The sequence below is a fragment of the Ascidia mentula genome, chromosome 4, assembly GCF_947561715.1.
Source record: "Ascidia mentula chromosome 4, kaAscMent1.1, whole genome shotgun sequence".
Taxonomy (NCBI): domain Eukaryota; kingdom Metazoa; phylum Chordata; class Ascidiacea; order Phlebobranchia; family Ascidiidae; genus Ascidia; species Ascidia mentula.
Window position 1 is genome coordinate 7,519,347 of NC_138569.1, and position 27,389 is coordinate 7,546,735.

Here is a 27,389-nt window from a genome sequence, read left to right on the forward strand (position 1 = left end):
GACAAACGTTTCCGCGTATTCTATTCTCCTCCAGATTCTACCAAAATTTTCTGTATCAACGGCTTCCAACCATTGGTTATTCACATTAAACTAGTATCCTTACATCTTAAAATTTTATAATCGACATTGGCGAAGTGCGTTTGAATTACTTAGTTCTTCGTATACTTAACGTGATATAATATAAAACTAAGATGGCCAGACGTTGGATGTTGCCACATATGTCCGCAGTTCAGTGGCGAAATCTGTCTCCGGGGGGGAAATGGCAAAGATACCCTTATGTCTGGAATTTTGAACATAGAACCTCTAATGGTCGTTGAATTAACACAATATTCCGTTATAGATGCGATGTTCGGGACTCCAAAGAAAGTTTTTACGCAAATAAATGTGATTGCTGGGACGTTGTCAAAAATGTTTTAAAACTTGAATATGTCAAGGTGGATTGTGCTTGGACAGCGTATTCTACCCTGATATCTTATTACACAAAACAAGCGTAAAAAACAATGTAAATGTTAACCTGCGTGAATCCTTCTCGGCATTTGGCAGGTTAAACAAGTAACTAAAAAACTTTCAATATACAATTACGATTTAAAAAGTGGCCGCATCTCAAAATATGCCTGACCTACTATTTTCCATTCCAGTTAAAACAAAGGCCTGTTTGAGTTTCTGGTTTCATCCAATCATCATAAAGTTCATCTCAAGCATAGAAATGACAAGTGTAGTGTATAAGAATTTATCTATATCACGTGAACTTGTCCAATGAGAAATCAGTTCTTACGAGCAAATATTGCAGCAGCCACTGTAACAAGCTTGGAATATTAACCAACATTTGTTAATGAGTGACGTTGATTATGGCTGAAAAATACTCTTTTGGAACTCTGGATATTGTTATATTCGTCGGTATGATGTTTTTAAGAAAGTTTTTCGAAAGTTTCACAGTCCACATGGCTTAAGTGCATGTTATGTTTTGCTTCATAACCTTCACAAAAAAGTTATTTATATCAAAAGGGAATAGTTTGAGATGCCCCTCAAAAAGTTTTTGATCGTTTTCGGCCACTGTTGTTTATACTAAACGGTACTTGTTTTGTGTAAGCTGCAGACAGATGGCCACCCTTTCGACCTATAAGGTCTCATCAGTGGTACTTTTCTGGTTTGGCATTGTTAAAAAGGACTGATCTGCATTTTCTAATAAACATTTGCTTTCGTCAGTTCCTTTGGCTTAATCTGATTAACATTACGAATCGAGAGGAACTTGCAATAAATCTCGTGATTTTTAGAAAACAAACATCAGCCTTTTTAACAGAGTTAAACCAGAAAAAGTACAGTTCAGTGCCACAAGACCGATACGGATCAATATATAATGCGCTTTTATAGGTGTTGAAGAGTGACATATTTCACATTTATTTAGAAATTGGCACAATGTAGGAAGTAAAAACTTGTTTAATTCATCCACGGATCCTCATCGTGTTAAACTTGTTGTAAAGTGTCCAATGTGTGTGCTTACAATGTAGGTTACAACACATGCGGAAATGCTGATGCGCGGAATTGCCAACACGTGCAAAACTTATTTGCTTTTCAGTTACTCTCGTGCTTTCCGCCGCCATCGGAATCTTCTTCGCGGTCAAAGATCGACAAAAGAAAAATGTTGGAAACTATTTCTATGGCGGAAAGAAAATGTCACCGGTGAGCAAAATCATTGATATAAAATGCTTAGATATCAAAAACAAAACTACACCGGATTCAACAGTTCCCAGTCGGCTTTTCCATCGCTGTAAGTTTCATTTCTGCCATAACCATTATCGGTTTTCCCTCGGAGACGTACCTATTTGGAATGGTAACAGTTTGGTATTGCTTTTCAACTGTCCCGACGACAATCGTGGGATGCCTTTACTACATTCCCTTGGTTCACCGTCTTCGACTCAACACTATTTACGAGGTTCATATTCTGCTATTTGGAAGAAAGCAATCAATAAATCCGGTTTGCTTCTTTTTAGTATCTTGGTTTGCGCTTTCATCCAATCATCAGAAAGATCACATCGACCATAGAAATGATTAATATGGTATAAAACGTTTTCCATTGCTGAATATTTTGTGCTTCGCGCCAATATTGTATATTTTTTTAAAAATTTACAGGTAATTTGCATGGGAGTAACTGTATATCTTCCAGCCCTTGCTCTCAGTGCTGTGACACCAATTTCAATTACGATGAGCATCATCATGACAAGTGTTATCTGCACCATGTACACGGCTGTTGTTAGTTCTGTTAATTTATTATTTTTACAAAATATATTTTGGCATCAGCGGAATTGGCTGAATAATGTTGACTGGCTTACATTTGGAATCAATCTGAATAATCCATTAGTGTGTTTTATGCAATTTTTTCACGTCTTATCGCACAATATCACGTCAAATAAGAAACTGTATGAAATACTTCACTGCAGGGCGGACTTAAGGCAGTTGTATGGACAGATACCTTGCAAGCTGCCATAATGTTTATCGGTTCCCTTTCGGTCCTTATACAAGGAACCATTATAGTTGGAGGGCCTGCAAAAGTATGGGAAGCCAATGAGAGAAGTGGACGAAACAACATATGGACGTAAGCTGCCATTTTAATCGTATAAAAACAAGGAACGCACAAATTTCTTCAAAGAAAACATTGTCAAAAAATATGATGCTTTGAAAAATCAGTTATAAGTGTAGACATAAGAAAATAACAAAACTTTATTACCGATATGTTCCCTCGTCCAATTGGTATTGCTGTGTATACGTGTTTTATTCTAACCGCCAAATAACGCTTTCGTCATAAAAGCCTGAGCATTTTGATATTTTAGATTTGACTTGGACCCAACGATTCGAACAACGTTTTGGACGGTTATGGTTGGGATGGGTTCGTCACATACAATAACAGCCTGCGTGCATCAGGCCACTTGCCAACGATATTTGTCGTGTAAATCTGTCAAGGACGCGAGAATATAAGTAATATTCGTTTTTAGTAGCCGGTAGTTTTCGGCACTTATCGCCCAATATTAATATATCTGTACAAGAAAGGTTTTCTTATTACAGGTTTGGTGCGCATTAAAACTGGTTGTAGCACATCGAAAGCTTGTGACATGTAAAAGTAATTTATAGCATATTCAAATATATTACGCCCCGTCAGCAACCCGTCAAATGTTGGTTTTATTCAGTGCATCATGTACAGCTCTCATTCCGAAAGTCATCATCACGTTCATAGCAGTGTTGAGTGGATGTGTTGCATACGCTTACTTCGAAGGCTGCGACCCCCTGAAGTCAAAAAAGATCGAAAAATCTGATCAAATGATGCCTTATCTTGCACTTGAATCACTTCATGATCTACCTGGAATGTCGGGATTGTTTGTTGCAGCTGCTTATAGTGGCACGTTGAGGTAACGTTTGAAATTTCACGCCTTTTTGCAAAGATATCACATCAAAGTCAAAATGTTTTCATTGTACGGAATGTCCAATCAACATATAATAAATATATTCACTATTGTAGTTCTGTGTCATCTGGTATCAACACTATTGGCTCAATGATTCTCAAGGATTTCATCATTCCGTTAAACCCAAAGTTGTCGAACGGCAAACAACTAATTATTAGCAAGCTAACAGGTAGATTTGAAAATCATATCACGACACATAAAACAAATTTACATGGTTAATTTTGCAGCATTGGCAGTAGGAGTTTTAGTGGCAACTATCGCCTTTCTTGCGACGATGAGTACGCAGACAATCGTTACCATCATATTCTCAACCCGTGGGGCATTCGGTGGTCCTTTACTTGGAATTTTCACACTTGGCATGTTTATTCCGTGGTGCAATGCAAAGGTGGGATTCACAATTCCGTTTCCAAGTGTACAGTTTTGACCAATTTCCAAATAAGAGCCTGTATACATCGATCGAATGGACATTCTCATATTATTACAGGGTGCCTTTACTGGTCAAGTGGTGGGTATTTGCTTTAGCCTGTGGATAGCTCTCGGAAGTTTGATCAACGGAAAAGATCCAGAGTCCCTGCGTATTCTTCCTACTTCTACTGATAACTGCACGGAGTCTGGTGCCGATTACAGTGTTGTTTACATCAATATTTCGACCAGTAGTTACCAGATGTCTTCCACATGGAGTGAATTTACAAATCCCACAAACACCTCAAGTGAAGTGTAAGTTTAGCAACTCAAGCGAAATAAAAAAAAATTAAAAATTAAGAAATGCTATTAAATACAGAGTGGAAAAGAGTTACAATCCAATCCAGGCAATGTCTTTCATGTACTACACACTGGTAGGGTTTACCACTACTGTTATTGTTGGAATCGTGGTTTCTGCTTGTACAGGTTGGAAAATGAAAGAAAGCCTCTTTAAGAGTATTGTAATGAGATTGTGTTTTAGGTTTCAGAGATCCAAAGAAGATGGACCCTAAGTTATTTCTTCCTTTGATTGATAACTCAATTTTCCCAAAGTCAGTTGTAAGATTTTTCCGATTGGGAGTTCCACCATTTGTTAATGAGGTAAAGGATCATATCCATGAGGAAAACCTGAGTCTACATTCTATGAATAATATTTCCAATGAATACCATGATGCTGTTATTTCTGCTTCGTTTGGCAGTTTAGATGTTGTGCCGAGTGATAACAAACGTGAATAAAAGTGTGAAATTTCTGTTGCTGGCAGGTATATTGCAATTTAAAATGTACTGCTATTCTGGTGAATAAAAGTGATGCTGGTTGGGTATATACTACATATACATTTTATATGTGTTCAATTATGTATCTCACTGCTGCACTTTGTGGCCACTGGGTAAGTAATTTGATTTTGTTATGTGTTCACTATAAGTTTTCACATCTGTTCCAGTGGTCAAAAGCAAGTCTCGGTTTTGCTAATTTTGACATTTTGTTTCAACCTTTTCTTTAAATTGAAGTGGACAACGACACGCATATATATGTGTGCTACTTACCCTACGCAACTGCTGTGAAGTCATTAACCTAGAGTTTAATTGGCCACATTTCAAATGAGTTTTCAAAGAATACATTCAAGTGGTCACATTCAAAGAACAAAGCACGTAGAATTAAATCATGCAACAATCACACCTTGTCATCCTTGGTGAAAACCGTTGTTGATACAGCATCCTTAGCAAAATCATTTCCGCTGCTTCAGATACTTCAACTTATTCGAAGCCATACGCAGTGCTAAGACTTCTAGAATTATTTCCTTCCCAAGGTTCACTCAAAGTTCTGATTGTTAGGCATAAGTTTAACATTACAGGAGTATATTATGATAACATGCGGCAGTTGTATCTGATGCAACAGACCGTGGTGTTGACACTCGCCGCGAAGGATTTACACAGGTTAACATTCGCTTTGTTTCCTACGCTTGATTTGTGGTTAATACAAAATCAAGGCAAAATACAATTACCACACATATTTAGTTGTATGTTTTGTGCTTGTTTTGGTCTCGATACGAAAAGGGATGTACATCAGTGTGACACGGTGCACATATTTTGGTGCATTTGATTCCCCAATATCAACATATTTTAACAGTCCATTGACAAAGCCCAATCTGGCATTTGGTTTCAATCATCAGAAACATGGGCGAAAAATTTCTGAGAGACAAAGATGACTGGTCCCGCAATATTTTAGTTGGTGGGGACATAATATGATTCGTTCCCTCAAAATCCGCAATTATTAGTGTATTTACTTTCATGTCTTGGTTAGACTTATTGACAATCAGACACAAAAAATAAAAATGTGTTCACTACTTCGTGATTGTCACCCCCAATAATTTACACGTATTCTCACACTGATCGGAGAGTTCAGCTCAAGCACAGAAAAGTGTAGTAGTGAAATAATTTATCAGTGTCACATGAACGGGTCTAAAGAAAAAAACGTTCTCTCGAGCAAATAATGCAGCCACTGTAACAAGCTTGGCACATTAACCAACACGTGTTGATGAAAAAAACTGATTATGGCTGAAAAAAGCTTCTTCGGAACTCTGGATATTGTTATATTCGTTGGTAAGTTGTTTATATGTAAATGTTCAGTGCATTTTGGTACATTTTCTAGTATTCCTTACTACTATTTATAAAATATTAAGACCACATGGGTTTAGTGCATTTTTAACATAGCTTTACCGGCCCTTAGGTCGCGATTCCTGGCAAATCACGAATTAAGTTTATGAATATTGAAGCTTTATCAAATAAAACTTCAAGAATGTTAAACGACCTTAACAAGACTTGTTGTATCGAATGGGTATACGTTTTAGATGCTCCGTAAAAAAATGATTTTATTCGTTTTCGGGTACTGCTTTTTTTACCGACATTGAAAGTGCAAATTATGTCACCTTTTTTTCAAATCTTGGCACATTGATACAGAGAAAAACCTTATACTAATTTAGTTCATCCATGCAGCATCATCTTGTCAAACTTGTTGTAAAGAGTCTAATGTGTGTGTCTACAATATAGGTTAACCACAAAAGCGGAGATGCTGATGCGCGGAATTGCCAACACGTGTAAAATGTATTAGTTTTTCAGTTACTCTCGTGCTCTCCGCTGCCATCGGAATCTTCTTTGCAGTGAAAGATCGACAAAAGAAAAATGTTGGAAACTATTTTTATGGCGGAAGGAAAATGTCACCGGTGAGCAAAATCACAAATATGTTGCCAATAGATCTACGACATAACTGCACCATATCCAACAGATCCCAGTTGGCTTTTCAATCGCTGTAAGTTTCATTTCTGCCATAACCATTATCGCTTTCCCAACGGAGACGTATCTGTTTGGAATGGTGACGATTTGGTATTCCTTTACCCTTATTGCTGCGACATTCATGGCATGCCTTTACTACATTCCCTTGGTTCACCGTCTTCGACTCAACACCATTTATGAGGTTCAACTACTGTCACTTTATTGTAAACTATTGGGAGAAAGCATCCCGCAGAACCTAATTACAACTTTTTGTCTTTTCAGTATCTTGGTTTGCGCTTTCATCCAATCATCAGAAAGATCACATCGACCATAGAAGTGATTAATTTGGTATAAAAGTTTTCTTTAAATGTTAAATATTTTGTGCTTCCCGTCATTATTTTTTGACGCGTGGATGTCAAAGAAATTGTATTTCGACAACTTATTTGTAAATTGATCAATTTTCAGATGATTTACATGGGAGTAACTGTGTATCTTCCAGCCCTTGCTCTCAGTGCTGTGACACCGATTTCTATTACGACGAGCATCATCATTACTAGCGTGATCTGCACTATGTACACGACACTTGTAAGTTATATCCAATCCAATACTTTTGCAAAAGACATTTGGACAACAACATTTGGAAGAACAAATTGATCGCACAACCCGATTTTGGAATGGCTGATTTCAAGCGAAGTTCGATCAATCTCTGATCAATCCGAAACCTTTCTTTTTGTTTAATTTTATGTAATTTTTGTACCATATCTTAGATGAAATACTTCACTGCAGGGCGGACTTAAGGCAGTTGTATGGACAGATACCTTGCAAGCTGCCATAATGCTTATCGGCTCCCTTTCAGTTCTTATACAAGGAACTATTATGGTTGGAGGGCCTGCAAAAGTATGGGAAGCCAATGAAAGAAGTGGACGTAACAACATATGGACGTAAGCTGTCATTTTTAATCATATTAAAACAATGAACAATTGAAAGGATGACGAACATATAATTATTATTATCGATGAGATGAACTTGTACAATTGGTATACGTCGTATATGCGCAAACAAAATACAACTGCTGTTTCCCTTCTGCCTTTCAGTCCCGTATTATCTCGACGCTTTTCTGCAACCTTCTGTAGTAGTACTGATGATGAACCAAGTAAAGGTTCGAAACGTTTACTGAAAATGATTAACAGCTTCTTAGCTTTGGCGTTTTTATTCAAAAATACAACTTTATTTACCGATATGTTCCACCGTACAATTGGCCAAGCCCTTCATGTCTAATACTTAACGTTAAAGGTATGAAAACCAGAGTATGTTGATGTTTTAGGTTTGACTTGGACCCAACGATTCGCACAACGTTTTGGACGGTTATGGTTGGGATGAGTGTAACACTATCTATACCTGCCTGTGTGCATCAGTCCGCTTGCCAACGATATTTGTCGTGTAAATCTGTTAGGGATGCGAGAATGTAAGTTACTTTCATCAGGTTTGCAGGCTTGGCAGCCCAGGCATGCAGACTACCTGGACCATCCACTTTTTCCCGACAAGTTTGAGCAAGATTTAAAAAATCAAGCCCTCAGATCTCATGACTCTGGTCCCCTACGTATACGTGAAAGTTGCCTGGCAAGTTGTTCGCTTGCGCACCAGTGTACTTTGGCCACAATATACCCCGTGAAACCACTGCTCAGTCGGTAAAGCGTTGGGTCTGGTTGGCACAGGATCGTGAGTGCAAACCTCACAGGCTTGATTTATCAAATCTTGCTCCGACATGTCAGGAAAAAGTGGCTGGTCCAGCTAGGCTGCGAAGCCTGCATACCTAATAATCGCGATACGGTAGTTGTGATCGCCAAGCAAGGACCTGCGCAGTGGGGCGATCCTGCCAAACATGCCATTGCATGAAATATTACTTTCATCATTTTGTAGTTTTCGGGATTTTTTGCTAGTTTATATTACATATGTGCAAAAAAACGTTCTTTTTCACAGGTTTATTGCGTTTTAAAACTGGTTATAACATGCCAAAAGCTTGTCGTGACTGTAGATGAAAAAAGATTTAAATACATCAGGCTTCGTTCGCAACCTTTCAAATGTGGGTTTTATTCAGTGCAGCCTGTACAGCTCTCATTCCGAAGGTCATCATCACGTTCATAGCAGTGTTAAGTGGATGTGTTGCGTACGCTTACTTCGAAGGCTGCGACCCCCTGAAGTCAAAAAAGATCGAAAAATCTGATCAAATGATGACTTATCTTGCACTTGAATCACTTCATGATCTTCCTGGAATGTCGGGATTCTTTGTTGCAGCTGCTTATAGTGGCACGTTGAGGTAACGTTTACAATTTCACACCTATTTTGCAAAGAAATTGCATCAAAGTCAAAATCTTTTCATTGTGCGGAGTGTCCAACCAACATATAATAAATATATTCACGATTGTAGTACTGTGTCATCTGGTATCAACACTATTGGCTCAATGATTCTCGAGGATTTCATCATTCTGTTAAACCCACAGTTGACGCACGGCAAACAACTAATTATAAGCAAGCTAACAGGTAGATTTGGAAATCATATCACGACACATAAAACAAAATTTACTTGGGTAATTTTGCAGCATTGGCAGTAGGAGTTTTAGTGGCAACTATCGCCTTTCTCGCGACGATGAGTTCGCAGACAATCGTTACCATCATATTCTCGACTCGTGGGGCATTTGGGGGCCCTTTACTTGGAATTTTCACACTTGGCATTTTTATACCGTGGTGCAATGCAAAGGTGGGATTCACACTTTCGTTTCCAAGTATACAGTTTCATCATTTTGTATGTTAGAGCTAAAAAATATCCTATGTACATTCTGATATTGTCACAGGGTGCCTTTACTGGTCAGGTTGCGGGTATTTGCTTTAGCCTGTGGATAGCTCTCGGAAGTCTGATCAACGGAAAAGATCCAGAGTCCCTGCGTCTTCTTCCTACTTCTACTGATAACTGTACGGCGTCGGGTGCCGACTACACTGTTGCTTACACCAATATTTCGACCAGTAGTTACCAGTTGTCTACCGCATGGAGTGAATTTACAAATCATGCTACCACTCCAATTGTAGTGTAAGTTGGTCAAATCAAGTGAAATAAATAATTAACAAGCGAAAAAATATTATTTAAATACAGAGTGGAAAAGAGTTACAATCCTATGCAGGCAATGTCTTTCATGTACTACACACTGGTAGGGTTTACCACTACTGTTATTGTTGGAATCGTGGTTTCTGCTTGTACAGGTTGTACAATGTATGAAAGGCTCATCAAGAGTATTGTAATGAGATTGTGTTTTAGGTTTTAAAGATCCAAAGAAGATGGACCCAAAGTTATTTCTTCCTCTGATTGATAACTCAATTTTCCCAAAGTCTGTTGTAAAATTTTTCCGATTTGGAGTTCCTCGACTTGTTGATCAGGTAGAGGATCACAACAATGAAGAAGAACTGGGTTTAAATTCTGTCAGGAATATTTCTAATGAACACCATGATGCTGTTTCTTTTGCTTCGTTTGGCAGTTTAAATGTGCCGGGTGATAACAAAAAGTGAATAAAAGTGATGTTATTTGAGTGTATACTGTATACACATTTTTCGTACGTTTATTCATATATTCAACAGCTGCTTTTTAATGCCATTGGGTACGCAATTTTTTTTACCACCTCAGGATTTCAACCCAGGACATCCTGGCCACGAATCCCGATGAGGATTCCCTCTTGGTAAAAGGATCGGGCGCTTGACCGATTTTCCCAATCACCCGCCTCAAGTAGTTTGGTTTTCGTCATTGGTTCACTATAATTTATCACATGTATATCAGTGGTCAAAAGCAAGTAAGTGACCACATTTCGAAAAAGATTTTTGCAAATCAATGTGTGCGTTTATCCTTGTGAAAAAATGTGTTAAAATAAACCAATTATGACGAAAAATTCCCGAGTATCAACATCCTTGGTTGTAAGAACAAAGCACGAAGAATTAAATCATGCAACAACGACAGCTTCTTATCCGTGGTGAAAGCCGTTGTTGATACAGCATCCTTATGCGCTTTCGCCCAAATCATCGTAAAAATAATTTCCGCTGCTTCAGATACCTCAACTTATTCGAAACCAAACCCAGTGCTTCGAATTTTACAAGTATGTCCAACCCAACGTTCACTCAAAGTTCAGATTGTTAGACATAAACTAAAGATCAACATATCAGGAGTATACTATGATATGATATTGTAGTTGTATCTGGAGCAATGAAACACGCTGTTGCACACACTATACCGCAAGTCAAAACAAAAATGTTTTGGCTTCTGACAAACGTTTCCGCGTATTCTATTCTCCTCCAGATTCTATCAAAATTTTTTGTATCAACGGCTTCCAACCAATGGTTATTCAACACATTAAAGTATCCTTGCAAATTCTTCGTATACTTAACGTGATATAATGTAAAATGGGTGTTGCCGAACATGGGGCCCCAGTTCAGTGGCGAAATCTGCCTCCGGGGGGGAGGGGGGGGGGGGTGGGTAAATGGCAAAGATACTTTTATGTCTGGCATTTTGAACATATTACCTGTAATGGTCGTTGAACTAACACAACATTCCGTTATAAATGCGATACTCGGGACTCCAAAAAAAGTTATTACGCAAATAAGTATGGTCGCTGGGATGTTGTCGTATTATGTTTAAAAATTTGAACTCCTTCTCGACATCAGGCAGGAAAACAAGCAACTAAAAAAACTTCCAATCTACAATTACGATTTGAAAAGTGGCCGCATCTCAAAATATGCCTGGCCTACTATTTAACATTCCAGTTAAAACAAAGGCCTGTTTGAGTTTCTGGTTTCATCCAATCATCATAAAGTTCATCTTAAGCATAGAAATGATAAATGTAGTGTATAAGAATTTATCTATATCACGTGAACTTGTCCAATGAGAAGTCAGTTGTCACGAGCAAATATTGCAGCAGCCACTGTAACAAGCTTGGAACATTAACCAACATTTGTTGATGAGTGAAGTTGATTATGGCTGAAAAATACTCTTTTGGAACTCTGGATGTTGTTATATTCGTCGGTATGATGTTTTTAAGAAAGTTTTTAGAAAGTTTCACGGTCCACATGGCTTAAGTGCATGTTGTGTTTTGCTTGATAACCTTAACAAAAAAGTTATTTATATCAAAAGGGAATAGTATGAGATGCCCCTCAAAAAGATTTTGATCGTTTTCGGCCACTGTTGTTTATACTAAACAGTGCTTGTTTTGTGTAAGTTGCAGACAGATGGCCACACTTTCGACCGATAAGATCTCATCAGTGGTACTTTTCTGGTTTGGCATTGTAAAAAAGGACCGATCTGCATTTTCTAATAAACATTTGCTTTCGTCAGTTCCTTTGGCTTAATCAGATTAACATTACGAATCAAGAGGAACTTGCAATAAAGCTCGTGATTTTTAGAAAACAAACATCAGCCTTTTTAACAGAGCTAAACCAGAAAAAGTACAGTTCAGTGCCAAAAGACCGATACGGCTCAATATATAATGCGCTTTTATAGGCGTTTGAAGAGTGACATATTTCACATTTATTTAGAAATTGGCACAATGTTGCAAGTAAAAACTTGTTAAGTTCATCCACGGATCCTCATCGTGTTAAACTTGTTGTAAAGTGTTCAATGTGTGTGCTTACAATGTAGGTTACAGCACATGCGGAAATGTTGATGCGCGGAATTGCCAACACGTGCAAAACTTATTTGCTTTTCAGTTACTCTCGTGCTCTCCGCCGCCATCGGAATCTTCTTCGCAGTAAAAGATCGACAAAAGAAAAATGTTGGAAACTATTTCTATGGCGGAAAGAAAATGTCACCGGTGAGCAAAATCATTGACTCAAAATGCTTAGATATTAAAAACAAAACTACACCGTATTCAACAGTTCCCAGTCGGCTTTTCCATCGCTGTAAGTTTCATTTCTGCCATAACCATTATCGGTTTTCCCTCGGAGACGTACCTGTTTGGAATGGTAACAGTTTGGTATTGCTTTTCAACTGTTTCGACGACAATCGTGGGATGTCTTTACTACATTCCATTGGTTCACCGTCTACGACTCAACACTATTTACGAGGTTCATATTCTGCTACTAAGTTACACGAATAATTTTGGAAGAAAGCAATCAATAAATCCGGTTTGCTTCTTTGTTTCTTTTTAGTATCTTGGTCTGCGCTTTCATCCAATCATCAGAAAGATCACATCGACCATAGAAATGATTAATATGGTATAAAACGTTTTCCATTGCTGAATATTTTGTGCTTCGCGCCAATATTGTATATTTTTCAAAAAAATTACAGGTAATTTACATGGGACTAACTGTATATCTTCCAGCCCTTGCTCTCAGTGCTATGACACCAATTTCTATTACGATGAGCATCATCATGACAAGTGTTATCTGCACCATGTACACGGCTGTTGTTAGTTCTGTTAATTTATTATTTTTACATGATATATTTTGACATCAGAGGAATTGGCTGAATAATGTTGACTTGCTTACATTTGAAATGTTTAATTGTTCACATAACAACCCGATTTTTGAATGACTGATTTCAAGCAAAGTTCGAACAAATTTGTAATCAATCTGAATAATCCATTAGTGTATTTTATGCAATTTTTTCACGTCTTATCGCGTAATGTCACGTCAAATATGAAAATGTATAAAATACTTCACTGCAGGGCGGACTTAAGGCAGTTGTATGGACAGATACCTTGCAAGCTGCCATAATGTTTATCGGTTCCCTTTCGGTCCTTATACAAGGAACCATTATAGTTGGAGGGCCTGCAAAAGTATGGGAAGCCAATGAGAGAAGTGGACGAAACAACATATGGACGTAAGCTGCCATTTTAATCACATAAAAACAAGGAACACAACAAATTTCTTCAAAGCAAACATTGTCAAAAAATATGATGCTTTGAAAAATCAGTTATAAGTGTAGACATAAGAAAATAACAAAACTTTATTACCGATATGTTCCCTCGTCCAATTGGTATTTCTGTGTATACGTGTTTAATTCTAACCGCCAAATAATGCTTTCGTCATAAAAGACTGAGCATTTTGATATTTTAGATTTGACTTGGACCCAACGATTCGAACAACGTTTTGGACCGTTATGGTTGGGATGGGTTCGTCACATGCAATAACAGCCTGCGTGCAACAGGCCACTTGCCAACGATATTTGTCATGTAAATCTGTCAAGGACGCGAGAATGTAAGTAATATTCGTTTTTAGTAGCCGGTAGTTTTCGGCACTTATCGCCCAGTATTAATATATCTGTACAAATAAGGTTTTCTTATTACAGGTTTGGTGCGCATTAAAACTGGTTGTAGCATATCGAAAGCTTGTGACATGTAAAAGTAATTTATAGCATATTCAAATATATTAGGCCCCGTCAGCAACCCTTCAAATGTGGGTTTTATTCAGTGCATCCTGTACAGCTCTCATTCCGAAGGTCATCATCACGTTCATAGCAGTGTTGAGTGGATGTGTTGCATACGCTTACTTCGAAGGCTGCGACCCCCTGAAGTCAAAAAAGATCGAAAAATCTGATCAAATGATGCCTTATCTTGCACTTGAATCACTTCATGATCTTCCTGGAATGTCGGGATTCTTTGTTGCAGCTGCTTATAGTGGCACCTTGAGGTAACGTTAACAATTTCACGCCTTTTTGGCAAAGAAATCACATCAAAGTCAATATGTTTTCATTGTACGGAGTGTCCAATCAACATATAATAAATATATTCACTATTGTAGTTCTGTGTCATCTGGTATCAACACCATTGGCTCAATGATTCTCAAGGATTTCATCATTCCGTTAAACCCACAGTTGTCGAACGGCAAACAACTAATTATAAGCAAGCTAACAGGTAAATTTAGAAATAATACCACGACACATAAAACAAATTTACATGCATAATTTTGCAGCATTGGCAGTAGGAGTTTTAGTGGCAACTATCGCCTTTCTCGCGACGATGAGTTCGCAGTCAATCGTTTCCATCATATTCTCAACCCGTGGGGCATTCGGTGGCCCTTTACTTGGAATATTCACACTTGGCATTTTTATTCCGTGGTGCAATGCAAAGGTGGGAGTCACACTTTCGTTTCCAAGTATACAGTTTTATCATTTTGTATGTAAGAGCTTATAAATATCCTTCGTATGTACATTCTAATATTGTCACAGGGTGCCTTTACTGGCCAAGTTGCGGGTATTTGCTTCAGCCTGTGGATAGCTCTCGGAAGTCTGATCAACGGAAAAGATCCAGAGTCCCTGCGTCTTCTTCCTACTTCTACTGATAACTGCACGGCGTCGGGTGCCGACTACAGAATTGCGTATTCCAATATTTCGAGGAGTAGTTACCAGATGTCTTCCACATGGAGTGAATTTACAAATCATGCTACCACTCCAATTGTAGTGTAAGTTGATCAGATCAAGTAAAAAAAAATTAACAAACGAAGAAATGTTATTAAATACAGAGTGGAAAAGAAATACAACCCTATGCAGGCAATGTCTTTCATGTACTACACACTGGTAGGGTTTACCACTACTGTTATTGTTGGAATCGCGGTTTCTGCTTGTACAGGTTGTACAATGAATGAAATGCTCGTTAAGATTATTGTAATGAGATTGTGTTTTAGGTTTTAAAGATCCAAAGAAGATGGACCCAAAGTTATTTCTTCCTGTGATTGATAACTCAATTTTCCCAAAGTCAGTCGTAAAATTTTTCCGATTTGGAGTTCCTCGACTTGTTGATGAGACAAAGGATAATAATAATGACGAAATACTGGGTTTAAATTCTGTTGAGAATTTTTCGAAATAATTTCACGATGCTGTTGCTTTTTCTTCGTTTGGCAGCAGTTTAGATGCGCCGAGCGATAACAAGAAAAGTAACTAAAATTGATGTCATTTGTGTGTATACTATACATACACATTTTATTTTGTTAAACTATAAATCCAGCTGCTTCGTTTGCGGCCACCAAACCAGTAATTTGGTTTTCATTGAAGGTTTATTTTAATGTATCGAATATATTCCAATCGTCAATATCCAAGTCTCGATGTTGTTTAATTTGTCGTCCGTTTTTTTACAGTTTGGGTTATGACAGGCATGTAATGTTCTACTTACACCACGCAACTGAAAAGTCATTTACTTCAAATTTAACTTGATATGGTGGCATATCTAAAGGTGTTTGTACAAATCGTGCGTTTCGTCAGTTTTATGGCAAAATTTACATACCCGTTTTATTAAAAGATCATGCAGACAGACGTTGACCGTATATCACTCTTCTTCGAGTTCGAAGATACGAAAAAGATAGATTCGTCTGATCCTGAAGTCATTTCTTGACATTTTTTCTCATAACGTTATTTAGGATTGTTGTGTGTCCAACACAATATGCTACTCTATGAGTCATGCACACTTTCACACTTTGTATCTCTATAGTTGGGGTGGGAAAAGGTCACTTGTTTCGTTTGGCGGAAGAAACACAGGTATTTGGATTGCAGAGTAATAGCGCGACCAACTTGAAGTAAAGTAAACCAAACAAACAACACGTTCAATTTGTCATTCAACCCACAACGTACAAACAGTTATGTCACTAGTTGAATGAATTGTTGAGGTTAAAATGCATCCTTCACGAAGTCTGTGTTGGTCGACATGGTCAATTAAATTTTTGCCACCACTTGGACCTCTTTCATCTGCTGCAACCTCGTGGTAGCAGTTTCTGTCCGCCGAAGACACGATCGACCGACGTTGCTACATAGAAAATAGGGATACATTAGGCTACTTTTTGTAGTTGTTAACAGCGTAATTATTGGCTCTATTACGCTGCCCTTTGAAAATTCTGAAACACCAGCAGGTAGGTAGGCCATAAACTTTGCACAGAAACAACGACTGACTTAGAATGGTTTAAAGTGTCAAAATATTTTTTCTGCAGAAGTTGCAATGTAAATATCTAAAGGCAAGTGAGCCATACCAATCAATGAGCTGGTGACAATGCCTGACTTGTAAACCACCTAAACCTGACTCAGTGACCAGCAGTGCTGATCGGGCCATACAGGTCGAAACAGTGTGTAATGTTTGCGGCTCAATGTAAATATACACACCAATTAGCAATGAGGACACAACCAACATTTACAAGCTATGTTGAAAATGTTGCCATAGACAAGATAACGTTGTTAAATTTGGAAATTGGACCAAAACTCGAGTCTTTTTAAAACGGTGGAAAAGTCTGTTCACCATATTGTGGTAGCTTTGTGTAAGTTGGTGACTTTTAGTTTACCTTTTCATGGCCACAGCATCTTCTACAGTCTGGGGAAGCGGGTAATCCTTGCTTTTCGGAAGGTGGAGAAATGTTAACGCCGAAATCAGAAGAGCCACAGACATGCCGATGGAGGGTGCTATAGAGTCGGAAACTTCATCTAAATTTTATTTTAAGAAGTAAATATTTGCATTTTATATGCAAAAATACTCTAACCAGAGATTTTTGGCTCATTTTTACTAAAATGAAACCATTTTTTTATTTATATTTTTGGTTCAAACCAACCAGCGTATATGATAAAGGGAGCCAAGATTCCACCAATCCGCGAGACGGCACTAGAGAGCGCAATCACAGTGTGTCGGATGTGTGTTGGAAAAATTTCGCCGGTGTACACGTAGATAATGGAGAAACATATCGTCACGTTGAATTTACTTATCATTGAAAGTGCCACACCCGCAGATCCGCTGACTTGATTCAAAAAGAGTGGAAAGGGTTAAAGTGTAAAAGTTAAAGTGTGGAATGAATTTTCTCAATCTTTGACTCTATAAGCAAAGGAATAATGACAAAGTAGTACATGCACACACTTACGTAATTGCACTCGATTTGTCAACAACAAATAAAACCGTTCAAATAAAATATTTAGGACAAACGTTTAATAGGTTCGCTGTGTGTACTCAAATGTTAAACATTTTCCATCTGAAACTTTCTATCTGAAGCAAGATTGGAATTTTTGCTTACCTAGCGCTGCAAACGGGGTGGCGCATAATGTCAAAGCAGTGAGGATCATCATAGCAACGTAACTGTTGCGTCGACCGACCATCTCCGAACAAAATGCGAATCCGATAGCAGAGGCCAACTCGACGGCACCAAACAAAAATATGTTCAATAACCAGTTACCGCTGAGACTGTCGTTGTTAAGTGCAATGGCGTAATACGTCATGTTCACCATCAACCTGTCGTAAAAGATCTACAGGTTAGGTTTTGCATCACGCCTTGTCTGGGTGTATACGCAATGGCATTAATGGAGAACGCTACAATGAACACCGTTTCAACTGTTTTTGTTTTTCGTGTATGTTATTCGTTAATATTTGTACATTATGGGCAAAGATAGCTATAGCTTAACAAAACCACAGCTCGTTTATTATTTCCTGAGAAACAAATGCCATTTATTCTGTATACTGCAGCAGACGCCGCCACTGGCCAAATCCGTCAGGTTGGGACTGTTGGTTTAATTTATTTTGGTATATGTTGGTATATAGAAAACTATTATTTTGCTGATGTTAAACTGTCTAACGTTAGATATGGTAAATATGTAAGAATCTGTAGTGCAAAGCCAGACAAACTGTCAATATTTTCTTGACTTGGAGTCAAATAATTTTGCCCACTTCTGGTTTAGAATAAAGTGATAAACAATGCATATACTACAACATACTTCTCCAACATCAACAACTCGACTATAAGATAGCCTACTTACCAAGCGATAAAAATTATGAGTAGTCTTATCCGCAAAGCTGGCACTGTTGCCAAGTTTTTCAATGTCGAACACACGCTCCCATATTCCGTCTCATCTTTTTTAAGACGCTTCAATTCCTCTAATACCACTTCCCCATTGCGCCCGTTGTATTCGTAGACTTTTTGCATTACTGCTAAAGCCTCGTCCTTTTTATTTGCAGCCAGTAACCATACTGGTGTTTCATCCATCATCCTATGGACGAAAGATTGCCTATTTTTATAGTCCATTGTTTCTAAACCTAGCTGAGCGTAAACTTATTCGCGTAGGCCCTGTGCATGTAAATGCTCGTGGGGTTGAAAATTCTCGAACGGCGATCACTATTACCACAGGAAATCGAACTAGTGGTTGCAAAATAAATGGTTGAATTATCATTATCCAAAACTTTTCTATGGTATGCAACAGGGTCAAACTTCAAGTTTTTTTCATTTTACTCACCAAACTAATGGTAGACATGGAATGCAAAGCAATGTGATAAACCTGAGCCACCAACGCCAGTTGTATATCCAGAATGTGGTAAGTGGCAACAACATGTAGCCAAAGCTAAAGCCCAGGGCCAAACAAAAGTACGAGAAGCCTCTTTTCGATGAGTTCACAAACTCCGAACCTGTGAATTGATTCACTTGTTTGAATACTATTGTCCATTAACTAATTACAGTTCAAAAATGACGCTGTGTTAGCGTAAGGTCACGTGAACACCGGTATTATTGGTTACAGATATAAAACAAAATAATTCCGCAAATTGTATGAAGAATGTGGCCAAAAAATCAAAGCCATGGATATTTTGCACCACCAGATTGGATTCTGTTTTTAACCACATTTGAGACCATTAGCTATACTTTTCGTTGAACATTTTTTTTTCTTTTTTGTGTTATGCCTTTTTGCTGTTTGACAAATAATACACTTACCCATTAAAGTTCCGGCTTGTGCGCTAACAGCGCCTGGCAAGGCTGACAGAAAAAGAATTGCTCCGTATGACGTCGTATTCCAAGCGAAGCTGAGAAGGACGGCAAATACAGTCTGCCACACGGTGGCGACAAGAAGTATTTTTCGGCGGCCGAGTCTGAAGCACATTAAAGAAAACCGTTGTACAAATTTAGTTGACCTATAAGGGCATTTGACATAACCATATAACCATTAAATGCGATTTCTTTTTTAATAAAAACGTTTTATTAAAAAAAAAATAGTTAATATGCAAGTGGCACAAAAGTCGTTTGGTGCACCACACAAAATCGGGCATGCTTGTATTTTTTATTATTTAGGTCTCTAAGAATTAGATATCCTTTTTTGTTGTCATGTCTGACTAAAGGTGCCAAGTTTGAGACAGAAATTGAATATTAACAACATTCGTAACTTTTGAAAACAGTTGCGAAACAGCAAGGGAAAAATATCTATAAGTGGTATTTATATACTTGTCAGAAAGAATGCCGCCAACTTGACCTCCAATCATCATTCCCACCATGAAAATCCCGACCAGCACTGGTTTGATCCATGCGCGGTCGCACACTATGCCGAACTGAAAACAATCGGTTTTTGTGTCAGATATCTACAACGTATTGCGTGTTTATAAAATTGAACGATTAATTTTCATACTTCTGTAATAACGGATTGATGCAAACCGAAGTACACGCAATCTCCATTGGTCAGGTTATGCTCTATTGAAAATAGAAATACTTTACCAAATATGTTTACTGGTAACTTGTCAATGCAGTATTCAAACCAATTCTGCAACTCAATTTTTTCAGGCTCAACGAGTTAGAACTATCCACAGGCAACATAAAAACGTAAATAAATTGCGGAGAAGTACATTCATTCACTTGTACATTACCAACTGATCGGTATATACAGCTTATAGTTAAATTCACTGGCTCCCAGCCATTCTTGACTTACCTTGCGAAATTTTTTGGTCAAAAGAAACAATACAGAAAAGTGCTTTTAAGCAAAATCTTATTATTTTGCAGTTTGCATTACAAGGTGCTATTTTATAGGACAGTTTGGGTTGTTAATAAGTAATAAAGTAGTTTTGTATTCATTCAATTACTATACCCTGTACAAATTGTGGAGGTAAGAAGACGTCAGTGGCTAAGTACACAGCAGAGACAAAGCCCAAAGCGGTGAAACACTAGGTTGTGTAAACAGTATTGCCATCGAATGAAACCGGGTTGTAAAAATGCGACCAACTGCACGGTCCAATGACCATAAGAGCCCCACACTTAGCATCTTTCCAGCAACTCAACGACACTTGATTCGGACCAATAATTTGACCTAGTTTTAACTGTTTTTACCCCATGTCAAACCTGTGGGTAGGCTGTCTATAGAAATTGAATGGCAGCTGTCGTTTTGAAATATTTGGCTGTTATTTCTATCCCCATTCAGGTAAGAGATGTTAGCTTGCGCGAAAGTTGGAACCACCAGGCTGGATTCGTTCCCATGTAATGTCTGTAAAAAAATAAATTATGACAATCCAAAAAGCAGCATGACAAAGTATGCTAAGATGATGTCACCTACACCGCTGTGCAAGGAAACTAGGGTACTTGGTCACCGCCCGATTAACGATGTTTGCCTTGGTTCGTTGAGTGTTGCCCTACGTCACGCTTCCAATGCAGATGCAACTGTGCAGTAACAACCCATGCGTAATTTGTTGCCATGCCATTAATTGTTGGCACCAATCGAAACAGTCAGTTTGTGCAGTTTGTAAAACTGCACCATTAAGGCATTTAGAGTGCGTTGTTGCCTTTTATTTTGTATTATGTCACGCAAGATTATTAAAATGTTATATTTTAAGTTGTTCCAATATATGCTAAACAGGGGCCGGTAGAACACATTTACGTCGAAGAATGCAAGTATACTACTGTACATGATTATTTACACATGCTCAAGGCACTTACATTTTTTCCCCCATTCTTGCATCGAAATGGCGGTTGTCGGTGGGTCACTAAAAACTGAAATGTACCGAAAGCACTGGGCACTGCAATCAGAAACAAAATCAAACATAACCTTTTTTGATATCTGCCGAACTCATTGTAGCTGTGTTCGTTCATCCAAAGCTTTCAAAAATGTCTGCCTCGAGGTTTAGTTTCAAGCATGTCAGGACGTTTAGACTTATGGCCGTGTATTTCAAATGATCGATTCCGACTGCGAAGGCAGTGGCGGACTAAATGCCTTTCTTTCACGCCTGGCAATTTTTGCCCTTGGCTCCATGGAGACGGCGCGCTTAGAGAAAATGTATATGCATAATCATCATTTAACGCTATCAGCCGGACAATATAGTAGCACGTATTGCAACACCTAATGTGGTGCAGAAAAAATATTGTGATGGGAAAATACTTAATGTTCGCATCAAAGAGTCAATACAACACTTGGAAACCAAACACACATGCAGTGTTTGCTCCAAGTAGGTTTTAGTTCAGTGCAAAAACGCTCAAACTGGCTCATTTGACATACGTTGCCAATGCAACGCATGCCACAATAGGTAACGCTTTAGGTTAGGCATAGAGTTCCTTGCGGCTGAAATTTGGAAATCTCTTTTCTTCTGGGTGCAAAATACGGAGTTAATTACCTTAAATATGAAAGCTAAAATTTTTAAATTTCTGCCCGTTTAGTTGTATGTCTACCCCAGTGCTCTGCTGCATGTATCTAATTCATTCAATAGTACTGATGATGAACGCAGTTCGTGTTCGAAACGTCTACTTAACTAAAGATAATTAATAGCATATTAGCTTTGGCTTTCATATTTAAAGTCTTTTCTTCTTGTTTGGAAAAATTTCTTCCGAATAATATTTACAAGTTTATTCTTACCAAGTGCCAATATGGAGACACAAGACAGACAATGTTAACTTCAATCCTTTTTACAAAAGCAGTTTACGCAGCAACCGATAGAAATTATAATCAGAATAAGAATCACCAAACGCAAGACTGCAACGCAGGCAGCCCAGAGCAGAGGAAATAATTTACGCTACAACATGAACTAACACTCGAAGTTCACGTGGGAAACAGGATTTACTTACACACATACATGCATTAAACACATTCCACAACTCAGTGGATGCCAATAGTTGATGAAGTAACATAAAATCATGTTAGATTCTGTTTAATGTCGTTGCGAATCAAAAGCACAAACTAACACAAAATAGTCATGGTAGTCATACTTTCAATTTACAGATTAGAATCAAATTAAATATGTACAATGGTGGCAAGACACGGTAGAAAAGCATTTGTGCTTTTTGGTAAATAAATGAGTTCGGCAGCTTGTAGTTCGTTATCAGTCCAATCTGGTGGTTGCATCTGGTCAATGCTTTTCACACGTCCCCCGAATACTTTTGACTTCGGCATGTATTGAACACTTTGCTGCATAAAATATACACGTAAACAAAAATATAACCTATGCATTTCTTAATCGAGTAAACGAGACTTGCAGCAGGGTATTAGTTTTTTTTCTTGTTATGCGTTTTAATTTTTTTGTCTATTATTGCTGACAATTGATGTTGCATAACTCTTGCTCAATCTGGAGTTTAAAAATAGGTCGAACTGCGATAAAGCAATACTGAAATGAATTTGTTTCGCTGCGTTTATCATAAACTTGCTTGTTACCTCTTCATGGCCACAGACTCGGCAACCGTGTGCGGTAAAACCTTGTCCTTTGTTTTGGGAAGCCACAAATACGAGAAGGCCGACAAGAAAATGACCGCAGCCACTGCCACAGATGGTGCAACAGAACTGCTGGTTTCATCTGCCAGAGAAATACAAGCCGTAAATCATGTTTCATGCAAATTTGACAGCAAAAATTAACCTTCAAACTGTGGTTGGGTGCATATAAGTTGCATATATAACACCCTGTTTTGAGTATACAGTTTAAATTTACAATACCAACCTGCGTATATTAAATATGGTGACAGTATTCCTCCGAGTCGAGACAATGCACTGGAAAGAGCCAACACGGAATGCCTGACGTGCGTCGGGAACATTTCGCCAGTGTATATATATATGATAGCGAAGGCCACTGATATATTGAACTTGCTGATCATCGATATCACAACGCCCGCAGTACCGTTCACTGCAAAAACTTGCATTGTTTCGACTCACATTCCGCAAGTCCGATTAATCGCATACGTACCTTCAGCGATAAAAGGAGTTGCAACCAAGGTGAAACTGGTAAGAAACATCAATGCTATGAAACTGTTGCGGCGTCCAGCAGTTTGTGCAAAGAGGTAGTACGCCAAAGAAGAGGCCATCTCCACGACACCGCCGAAGAACATGTTCAACAACCAGTCGCCGCTTAAGTTGTCGTTGTTCAATGCAATCGCATAGTACGTCATGTTCACCACCATCCTGTGAAAATGCAAGCAAAAATATGTTGTTGTGGGTTGGATTCTATCTCAAACTATCGTAAATCCTAAAGATGTTTTTAGCGCATTGTTAGGTTTAGCAATACAACTCTTGAGAATTGACCTCTACAGATGTTGACTAGCGCATTTGTTGCTACAGTACAGCTAAACGGTTTTAATAGGTTTACCGCAATGCAAAGGTTTTCAGGTTTCGCAAACTCACCACGATATGGCCACAATAGTAGTTCTCATGAGCAGGGACGGAATGCGCAACAAACTCATCATAGTAGAACACATGGTCTCGCTTTTCTTTGTATCTTGCTGCAGGAATTCCAGTTTCTCCACATCGGACTTACTTTCCCCGTTGTATTTGAAAATTTTCCTTAACACAGCCACTGCCTCTTCTTTTTTTCCGGCAGCCAACAACCATATCGGCGTCTCGTCAATCAGCCTGCGGTTATGGTTGGTATAGGAACAGTACGTAACTCTTGTGTTTAAGTGAATTAAAATGCTACAAAGTGCAATTTTATTGAAAGGGCAAAGTATCATGAGTTTATAGAAAAAAATGCAACAAAATAGTAAAGTGGTATGAAAAAATTGGATTTATCGCTATTTTAAAAATCGGCACTTGAAGTGAACTTTGTTACTTTGCTACTGTACAGCAGGAACTAAAGCATGCCACCAATAACCACTCAACGAAACTTCCATTATCGACAAAACGTCAGTTTCCTACCAGTAACATGGGATATAGATAACTCCAATAAAAGAGGTAAATCTGAGCCACCATCGCCAATCGTGAATGAAATAAGCGGTCAGCGGCATTAAAGCGTAACCGATGCCAAATCCGAAACCATTGCAGAAATACGAAAAGCTTCGCATTGCTGGATTTACCAATTCAGTTCCTGCCAAATAAAATATTTTTGGGCTATATAATTGCGTGTTTCTGAAATTTATATCACGACAAATTGCACAAATGTACATTCGACTTCAAAACGTCGCATTTACACAGAAGTAGTGACAAAATGTGTTGAAAATATTCTACCAAATACAAATATTTGGCCATTTTAATCAACCACACCTACACTCGTCACAGAAACATATTAATTTATTTTCGAGAAATAAACAGGATTCCATATTATAGTTTAGTTTAAAAGGTGGATCGTTGTCACCCTACCTAGCAGGACGGATGCCTGGAATCGTACAGTCCCAAAAAGGCCGCAGACAAACACAAGAACAGCGTACGCGGTTGCCGTTGTTGGAAAGCTTAACACCAACGCGCTTAGGAATTGAAAAAGGGTGCTTGCAAGATATATAGTGCGTCTTCCAAACCTGCAAACACCGTTGTCAGCATTTTGCATGTAAAACTCGAATCATTTTTTCTCTTAAAACCAAAATGTACCTGTCTGATAGCGCCCCTCCGCTTTGACCTCCGACCATTTTTCCGACCATATAAATGGAAACGAGCAATGGTTTCACCCAAGCTTTTTCGCACACCAGCCCAAACTACAAAACAACGATACTATTTTTGTGCGGTAATAAAGTCGATTTTGCATAAATATCACGAAAGGGGAATCAGGCAATTTCATGAATATAAATGGACGGCCTTGGACTGTTTGTCTATAAAAAAACCTAGAGTATGAGTGCACTTATACTATAGGGCTTACTCTGAGCCAACAGCAAAAAAGCGCTTAATATTTTTAACACAATTAATTATACGAAAGCTAAAATGTTATGTGCACACACTTAGAACCTGGCGAAACCGACCCGCACCTTCGACCAAAACTATACAATTGTGACATAATTTTGAATGAAATGGTAGAAAACTTACTTCCGTCACGACCGACGTGTGCGAAGTATTAAAATGACATTTGAGAGCATCATTTTCCACTCCTATAAGTAAATAAATGCATTAACTTTGATGATCAGTGTAAAAATTGTGTTTTGGAATAAATGCACCTTTTGAGATATAGACTATTTAACAGCGATATTGTACGTTTCCTTTATGTTTATAAAGATTATCACACCTTGTGACCCATTTCGGACCCCGCATTCGTCGTCCGCCAAGCCTTGTTCCACCTGAGACGATTCGGTCCAATTCCCACGCGATTCAGTCCCGTTGTAACTTGTAACGTCAATTTTCACCTATCACATGCAAGCAGCAACCAGCCAAACGAGCGTAAACAGCTTCCTTATACACTATGTGAACAAATGGTAGACGACTCTGGTGTTGTTGGCTGTTATCATTTACACACAATATAAAGATTGCTTTAATGCCATATACATATTGATAGGCCCACACCAGAGCAAATAGGTCAACGCTACAAACACTCACCACTTCCCGTTCCTCTACAATGTCGGCGTTCCAGCAACGAAAGGATGGACCAAAGTGGGTGACCAGAAATTGCATCTCCGAGAATGCGACGGAAATCGCTGTAACAAGCAATATAATACACAAACGCTTCTGGTATCGACCAAAAGTCGTCAATACATCTTGTTTACCCGCCATCTCTGTGTAACCTATGAGTACTGAAGTACTTTTACAGCTATGACTCCCTGCAATTGATGTTAGATTTTTCCGGCCCAAAAAAACAAACCCCGGCGAGAAAAACGTCTCGTTAGTGAGTTCGCGCTTGGATGAAGAGAGCTGACATGGCACATTTTTTGCGTGAGACAGCATTCTGGTATTTTTCCACTCCATTTTCCGCTTGTCGGAACAAACTTTGCCTGGTTTTCCGTGACTGTTAGGTCATATTTCCGCAATAGACAACCGTCAATAAAGTCAACTAACAAAAACACAAGATAGTCGTCAAAAAATCCAAGGAAGGCTATCAGGTCTCGCTCCGAAAAAATTGCTGCAGCTGCAATGTCTGTAAACCTGATGATCTCGATACGATAGCTGTGCATGATCGCTAAGCAGGGGCCAGAGCAGTGGGCCGATCCTGCTAATCACGCGATTGCATGAAACAATAATTTAGGTTCACAAAGGATATGAATAGTGATTTTTTAGCGCAGTACCTAACTCGTATTTGCTGCATTGCCGAAGAAATGTTTTAACCATCAGGTACTTTTGCCAATATAACCAACCAAGTGCTGTGTAAAATGGCACATTCTTGTGAAGCCTCTAAGTTTATTTTTGCCGATTTTCTTGGCTGCCCAAGCAAGAAATAACAGGATAGCATTTACGTGGCAAAGATATTGGGGAAAAAAGGACTGTAACGATAGAAACAAGAGGTGGCGCTTAACTAGAGTTAGTCGTAGTGTTCTCCGTGAACCTAAGTGTATATTGTCTGCTTTAAAGTCAAATATGCCTTAGGTTAACAGTCTCGACTTCCCGTTACCTTGTTTAGGAATATAATATTCTCAGTCGTCCCTTAACATTAAAATATGTTTATTCTTTTAAGCCTTGTAATTCCAAACACTTATACGTAACAGAGTTACATGAGATGACCAAGCACCATACTGCAAACACAGACAGTCCAGAGCAGAGGAAACCATTTACAATATAACATGAATACCGTTCACATGGACAAACAGCATTTGCTGGACACACACATGCATTGAACATATAATGCAACTTACTAGTTGCCTTTGTGGTGA

At 38.5% G+C, this 27,389-nt stretch overlaps 4 protein-coding genes and 1 pseudogene across 4 annotated transcripts; 3 read left to right on the plus strand and 2 right to left on the minus strand.

Annotated features, from left to right (window-relative positions):
• Positions 1–848: 848 nt before the first annotated feature.
• LOC145897968 (sodium-coupled monocarboxylate transporter 2-like) lies at positions 849–4,652 on the plus strand (annotated as a pseudogene).
• A 1,316-nt stretch (positions 4,653–5,968) lies between these two features.
• LOC145897969 (sodium-coupled monocarboxylate transporter 1-like) lies at positions 5,969–10,432 on the plus strand. Its single transcript, XM_082986423.1, has 14 exons — positions 5,969–6,017; positions 6,534–6,637; positions 6,700–6,888; positions 6,969–7,034; positions 7,152–7,271; positions 7,473–7,627; positions 8,011–8,151; positions 8,785–9,003; positions 9,115–9,227; positions 9,287–9,444; positions 9,539–9,771; positions 9,835–9,941; positions 9,997–10,240; positions 10,360–10,432. The coding sequence occupies exons 1-14, from the start codon at positions 5,969–5,971 to the stop codon at positions 10,430–10,432; spliced, it is 1,971 nt and encodes a 656-aa protein (XP_082842549.1).
• A 1,264-nt stretch (positions 10,433–11,696) lies between these two features.
• Positions 11,697–15,523, plus strand: LOC145897970 (sodium-coupled monocarboxylate transporter 2-like). The gene is made up of 13 exons (XM_082986424.1): positions 11,697–11,745; positions 12,426–12,529; positions 12,594–12,782; positions 12,867–12,932; positions 13,006–13,125; positions 13,385–13,539; positions 13,776–13,916; positions 14,130–14,348; positions 14,460–14,572; positions 14,631–14,788; positions 14,887–15,119; positions 15,180–15,286; positions 15,342–15,523. The coding sequence occupies exons 1-13, from the start codon at positions 11,697–11,699 to the stop codon at positions 15,521–15,523; spliced, it is 1,836 nt and encodes a 611-aa protein (XP_082842550.1).
• An 839-nt stretch (positions 15,524–16,362) lies between these two features.
• On the minus strand, positions 16,363–21,116 carry LOC145897971 (solute carrier family 22 member 16-like). The gene is made up of 11 exons (XM_082986425.1): positions 21,057–21,116; positions 20,766–20,907; positions 20,062–20,123; positions 19,881–19,984; positions 19,377–19,531; positions 18,907–19,075; positions 18,433–18,663; positions 17,697–17,911; positions 17,244–17,426; positions 16,980–17,118; positions 16,363–16,453 (listed from the first exon to the last, which is right to left on the minus strand). Exons 1-11 carry the CDS (start codon positions 21,114–21,116, stop codon positions 16,363–16,365), a joined length of 1,551 nt encoding a protein of 516 aa, XP_082842551.1.
• Positions 21,117–22,242: 1,126 nt separating this feature from the next.
• Positions 22,243–26,846, minus strand: LOC145897554 (organic cation/carnitine transporter 2-like). The gene is made up of 11 exons (XM_082985897.1): positions 26,125–26,846; positions 25,817–25,934; positions 25,621–25,682; positions 25,192–25,295; positions 24,967–25,121; positions 24,526–24,694; positions 24,016–24,243; positions 23,582–23,796; positions 23,339–23,521; positions 23,059–23,197; positions 22,243–22,815 (listed from the first exon to the last, which is right to left on the minus strand). The coding sequence occupies exons 1-11, from the start codon at positions 26,488–26,490 to the stop codon at positions 22,767–22,769; spliced, it is 1,788 nt and encodes a 595-aa protein (XP_082842023.1). The 5' UTR covers positions 26,491–26,846; the 3' UTR covers positions 22,243–22,766.
• Between the last annotated feature and the right edge of the window lie 543 nt (positions 26,847–27,389).

What these genes read in the sequence shown, in the direction of transcription:
- LOC145897969 (XM_082986423.1), top strand. Translation starts at nt 5,969, where the DNA reads ATGGCTGAAAAAAGCTTCTTCGGAACTCTGGATATTGTTATATTCGTT. An exon ending in GCACTATGTACACGACACTT is followed by an intron (nt 7,272 to 7,472) that starts GTAAGTTATATC and finishes ACTTCACTGCAG; the next exon opens with GGCGGACTTAAGGCAGTTGT. An exon ending in GCTACCACTCCAATTGTAGT is followed by an intron (nt 9,772 to 9,834) that starts GTAAGTTGGTCA and finishes ATTTAAATACAG; the next exon opens with AGTGGAAAAGAGTTACAATC.
- LOC145897970 (XM_082986424.1), top strand. Translation starts at nt 11,697, where the DNA reads ATGGCTGAAAAATACTCTTTTGGAACTCTGGATGTTGTTATATTCGTC. An exon ending in GCTTATAGTGGCACCTTGAG is followed by an intron (nt 14,349 to 14,459) that starts GTAACGTTAACA and finishes TCACTATTGTAG; the next exon opens with TTCTGTGTCATCTGGTATCA. An exon ending in AATTATAAGCAAGCTAACAG is followed by an intron (nt 14,573 to 14,630) that starts GTAAATTTAGAA and finishes ATAATTTTGCAG; the next exon opens with CATTGGCAGTAGGAGTTTTA.
- LOC145897971 (XM_082986425.1), bottom strand. Translation starts at nt 21,116, where the DNA reads ATGGCAACAAATTACGCATGGGTTGTTACTGCACAGTTGCATCTGCAT. An exon ending in CTCATAATTTTTATCGCTTG is followed by an intron (nt 17,912 to 18,432) that starts GTAAGTAGGCTA and finishes CTTTTACGACAG; the next exon opens with GTTGATGGTGAACATGACGT. An exon ending in GATGCTGTGGCCATGAAAAG is followed by an intron (nt 16,454 to 16,979) that starts GTAAACTAAAAG and finishes TTTTCTATGTAG; the next exon opens with CAACGTCGGTCGATCGTGTC.
- LOC145897554 (XM_082985897.1), bottom strand. Translation starts at nt 26,490, where the DNA reads ATGGAGTGGAAAAATACCAGAATGCTGTCTCACGCAAAAAATGTGCCA. An exon ending in GGTCCGAAATGGGTCACAAG is followed by an intron (nt 25,683 to 25,816) that starts GTGTGATAATCT and finishes ATTTACTTATAG; the next exon opens with GAGTGGAAAATGATGCTCTC. An exon ending in ATCTATATCCCATGTTACTG is followed by an intron (nt 24,244 to 24,525) that starts GTAGGAAACTGA and finishes CCATAACCGCAG; the next exon opens with GCTGATTGACGAGACGCCGA.